Below are 5,000 nucleotides of genomic sequence, written 5' to 3'. Positions count from 1 at the left end.
TGGTGGGGATTAGGATGGTGATGATAATTAATTCTGATGAGGAGGATGATGATGATGGTGATGATGATTGTACTGCTCTGTCTATGTGTTGTGCTTCCTAGCGCTAACATAGAGTAAACAGCGAGCCAAACTCCTTTCCAAGAGCCAGGAAAATGAGCCTTCTTGCTCCTTTATTGACTTCCTATTTTATCAGTCAAGCTGACAACATTGAAATGGAGTGAAACTGCGAATAAAAAGAGAAAGTAGAAAAAGTGCTTAATTATAAAATACATTACATAACTGACATTATTAGCAAACATGCTAACGTATGCGACAGTAGTATCGTGCAGTTGCAGCGATTGATTTAACTATTTAAAACATCCAAAAAACATCATCAAAGTTACAATAACTCATTGTAATTAAGTAATAAGCATATTATGATAGTGTAAAACTTAGTAATTGCTTTCTACAAGATTCACACGACAGATTAAAAACACATTAAACTTGACAGTTTGCTATCTGACAGATGACAGTTGCTATGTGAACGATGCCAGGTTTGTGTGTACGTTCCAAACTTCCTTTGCTTCCCGATCTCTGTGGGCGTCAAAATAAAAGTCCCATTGACCTTTGACACTCATATCAAACACATTAAATGACGTGAACATACAAGCGATTTAAGTTAAGTTCCCCAACACATAAAACATATTATGGGCAGAACAATGATGATGACCGTGGTGATGGTGGGGTCTTATTGTGTCTGGGGTGGCAAACCACAGGGAATAGTATGCAGGTGTCAGGATGCAGAGGGGGGGGGGGGGGGGGGGTATATATGAGTATTTGTGTTGGTAGCCTGAATAAGAACACAATAACAGATGTGTGTGTGTGTGTGTGTGTGTGGGGGGGGGTATATGGTATATAAGTATATGTGGTGCTATCCTGAATAAGAGGTGAACACAGAAAGAGGGGTCACTGTGGGGTCACTGTGGGGTCACTGTGTGTTATGGGATACGTGGTGGTATAAAGGTCAAGAGCTAAAAATAGAATGTTTGCATAACACAAGGTAGATGATGTCCATGTTGAGGGTCTTCAAATTTGAAAGATTTCCATTGACCATCTCTCTCTCTCTCTCTCTCCTTCTCTCTCTCTCTCCTTCTCTCTCTCTCCCTCTCTCTCTCTCACTCTCTCCCTCTCCCCTTCTCCCTCTACCTCTCTCTCTCCCTCTCCCTCTCTCTCTCTCTCTCTCTCTCTCCCTCTCTCTCTCTCTCTCCTTCTCTCTCTCTCTCTCTCTCCCTCTCTCTCTCCCTCTCCCTCTCTCTCTCTCTCTCTCTCTCTCTTTCTCCTTCTCTCTCTCTCTCCCTCTCTCCCTGTAGGCATTAGAGGAAGACCTGGCTCGCCGCCGCAGAGAAAAAGAAGGAGGCCGAAGACGAGGCAGTGAACCCGAGAACAGATTTGGACCCCGGCGACCAAAGTTCTTCCCCAGTCTCAGTTTTTCTTAATCCAAGACTATATTGAAGTCTACCTACAGAAGCCTTTGACACACACACACACACACATGCACGCACACACAGGTATACACTCACAACACAACAAAAAAAAAACACACAACAAAATTAAGCAGTATATGTAAATAAATATTTTGTTTTATGAAGCTTTATTGTGAATGGGATTTTTATTTGGAAGTGAATTGACCAAGTACGCACCACTTGTGTCGTCTATAAACAACTAGTGGGTAGATACATCAACCATCGTGACGCATTTGACCAGAGGAAGGGTATATTCTAGTGAAACCACGCCCAGACCGAACAGGGGCAATAACACGCACAGTGCAATCGCATCGCTGGAAACATCGGATAACCCTCGTTATACCCTTCGTTATAAGGTAGGTCCGGGACAATACCCTTCGTGACCTAACTTTGCTGTCGTTATTCTGAAAAAAATAAAATTGTGATAGACTACGTAATGATCATGGTAGCTCCCGTTGACCATCCTTAGCTATATCATTTTATATATGTGTGCGTAGGGAAGACCTGAGCAAACGATGTACATTTTAAGATCATTCGTTCCCGTATTTGAATAGTTTCGAGGTACGGTTTACATTTTTCTCACTGCCTAAACATAGAGTTGAGCTAAAGGTTGAGCTGTCCGAGGAATACGTTGTGGAAAAATGTATGCCGGATCGGATGAATAGCGGCGTCTCGCCTTATTCCTGAGTGCATCGGAGCGCCATCTTATGATCGGCCGGTAGTCAGTGCCAGCCAGGGCCATTGTGCGTGTTTTTACTTAACTTCACATTCATATTGTGATGGTACTGATACATATGAAGCAAATAAATAGCCCAGCCTACAAGTGGGATTTGTCATCTGTTGTCACACAGAGTGGCATCATCAGTAGTTAGCCTACAGTGTTGACTAGGCTACGATAGCCTATGATCTAATGTTATTCCACTGATTGCACTTAGTGTAGTGTGCGTTTCCATTTCATCTCTGTCATCCCTGAAAATCATCATCATCATCGTCATTACCATCGTCACCATATTATTTAAAATATAGTTATTAACAACAACAACAACTACTACTACTACTACAGCAGGAGAGGCAACAACAGTAATAATTATAACGCATTCTCTTTCTGCGAGCATGCAGTGGGACATATCCTATGCAGTAGTCAGTCCAACAGCGGGGCCAGTATGCTAATGGAGGGTGTTAAAGCCATTACAGGTCGAATCAATACCCTTTTAACCATTCAGCTAAACTATGATCTTATTGTCCACAGTCATTTCAGGCTCCAAGTTGTACGTACATAGTTGCAGTGTTTGGTGTGGTGTGATACTGTGTGTTGGTTAGGAGTGACACACTGACGATGGCTTAGGCCGAAAAGTGTCTGTGGATAAACTGGTCAAAATAAATAAGCAATGAGACAAGCTTGAGAGTGCGTTTTTTTCTACTGTTGGTTAGAAGTGCCCCATCATCCTCCTTCAGGAAAGATAGTTCTCTCCTGTGTTGGTTATAAGTGCCCCCCTCCTTCAGGAAAGATAGTTCTCTCCTGTGTTGGTTAGGAGTGCCCCCCTCCTTCAGGAAAGATAGTTCTCTCCTGTGTTGGTTATAAGTGCCCCCCTCCTTAAAGAAAGATAGTTCTCTGCTGTGTCGGTTGGGAGTGCCCCCATCCCTAAAGAAAGACAGTTCTCTCCTGTGTTGTAGTAGCCCACCAAATGTGTCCTTATTTGCAGCATGTACTACCTACAACTCGCTTTGTTATGAAACCACACATATGCATTTAAAAGAGACAACTGCAATCCGTAATATGAAACCAGACCTATGCATTTAAAAGAGACAACTGCGATCCATATGCATTTAAAAGAGACAACTGCGATCCATAATATGAAACCAGACATATGCATTTTAAAGAGACAACTGCGATCCATAAACACGGCCACAGTCTGGGGGATGGAAAGATACATGAACCTGTAAGATTCAACATGATGCCTCAGTGTCTCCCTCTCCATCCAACCACTCTCATCAGCCATCAGCGGTTATTCTCACCACTGTTTAACGGATGAGACTCATCAGCGGTTATTCTCACCGCTGTTTAACAGATGAGTTTCATCAGCGGTTATTCTCACCGCTGTTTAACAGATGAGTCTCATCAGCGGTTATTCTCACCGCTGTTTAACGATGAGTGTAAGGAAACAGGCCATTCCGGAAGCAAGTAATGGAGTCATGTATCGATTGTGACCGAACATAAAAGGAAAATAAATGGATTGGTTTGAAGAACACAGAAATCCTCTGTCATATCTGGTCATAATTTCCCCGTAGTCTTTGAATTATTAATCACTAGTATTAGAGAAATAGATTCGACCCAAAAGAAAGGATGCCGTTCTTTTTGGGAAACAAAACCCAAACATCCTCCTCCTCTTCCTCCCCCCTCTCTCCTCCTCTCCTCCTCCTCCTCCCCACTCTCCTCCTCCCCCATCCATTCTCTCCTCCTCCTCCTCCCTCCTCCTCCCCCCATCTCCTCCTCCTCCTTCCCCATTTCCTCCTCCCCCTCTCCTCCTCCCCCTCTCCTCCTCCTCTTTCCCCCTCTCCTCCTCCCCTGTCCATTCTCTCCTCCTCCTCCTCCCCCCATCTCTTCCTCCTCCTTCCCCATCTCCTCCTCCCCCTCTCCTCCTCCTCCTCCCCCTCTCCTCCTCCTCCTTCCCTCTCCTCCTCCTCCTCCCCCCATCTCTTCCTCCTCCTTCCCTCTCCTCCTCCTCCTCCCCCCTCTCCTCCTCCCCCATCTCTTCCTCCTCCTTCCCCATCTCCTCTCCTCCTCCCCCCATCTTTCCTCCTCCTTCCCTCTCCTCCTCCTCCTCCCCCTCTCCTCCTCCCCATCCATTCTCTCTTCCTCCTCCTTCCCCATCTCCTCCTCTCCTCCTTCCCCCTCTCCTCCTCAAAGAGACCCGTGTATTTGTAGAAGCAAATGTATATTCATGTTTTTAGTATCATGTAGCGAAAGAGAGAACACTTTACTAGATTTACTATTTTAAATTGAAAACTAAACATAAAGAAATAAGCATTTGAGAATCTCTCTCTCTCTCTCTCTCTGACTCTTTCTCTCTCTTCTCTCTCTCTCTCTCCCCTCTCTCTCTCTCTCTCTCTCCCTCCATCTCTCTCTCTCTCTCTGACTCTTTCTCTCTCTTCTCTCTCTCTCCCTCCCTCTCCCTCCATCTCTCTCTCTCTCTCTCTGAGATACACTGTTTGTCTATCCTTTTATGACATGTTTACTCAGCGTGATGATTGTGTGTGTGTGTGTGTGTGTGTGTGTGTGTGTGTGTGTGTGTGTGTTGTAGGGCCACCATGAGGAGGCGTGTGTGTCCTGTTCCTGTGCTGGCTTTGGCTCTGGCGGCCCTGCTGCTGACGGACCCAACATGGGCCTGGGGGAAAAAGAGCTCCTCCTCCAAAAGCAAAACCTCTTCCTCCTCCTCCTCCTCCTCGTCCAAGAAACACGTGTCCACCTCGCCTAGGACAAAAACCCAGCCCAGTTAC

The 5,000-nt window shown here is 45.3% G+C and overlaps 2 protein-coding genes across 2 annotated transcripts in view; both read left to right on the top strand.

The window, feature by feature from the left end:
• The window catches only part of LOC105904646 (serine/threonine-protein kinase 10-like), a 26,581-nt gene extending 23,708 nt beyond the window's left edge, over positions 1-2,873 (top strand). The window contains exon 18 of the mRNA XM_031577383.2: positions 1,350-2,873. Coding sequence (XP_031433243.1) covers positions 1,350-1,475 — 126 coding nt within the window. The 3' untranslated portion in view covers positions 1,476-2,873. The remainder of the gene's footprint in view (positions 1-1,349) is intronic.
• The window catches only part of prnpb (prion protein b), a 4,775-nt gene continuing 1,547 nt past the window's right edge, over positions 1,773-5,000 (top strand). Inside the window, exons 1-2 of the mRNA XM_012832558.3 lie at positions 1,773-1,858; positions 4,805-5,000. The exon at positions 4,805-5,000 is cut by the window's right edge and continues 1,547 nt beyond it. Coding sequence (XP_012688012.2) covers positions 4,812-5,000 — 189 coding nt within the window. The 5' untranslated portion in view covers positions 1,773-1,858; positions 4,805-4,811. The remainder of the gene's footprint in view (positions 1,859-4,804) is intronic.

Source organism: Clupea harengus, chromosome 12 (genome assembly GCF_900700415.2).
Source record: "Clupea harengus chromosome 12, Ch_v2.0.2, whole genome shotgun sequence".
Taxonomy (NCBI): Eukaryota; Metazoa; Chordata; class Actinopteri; order Clupeiformes; family Clupeidae; genus Clupea; species Clupea harengus.
This window is presented reverse-complemented; position numbering and strand designations above follow the sequence as displayed.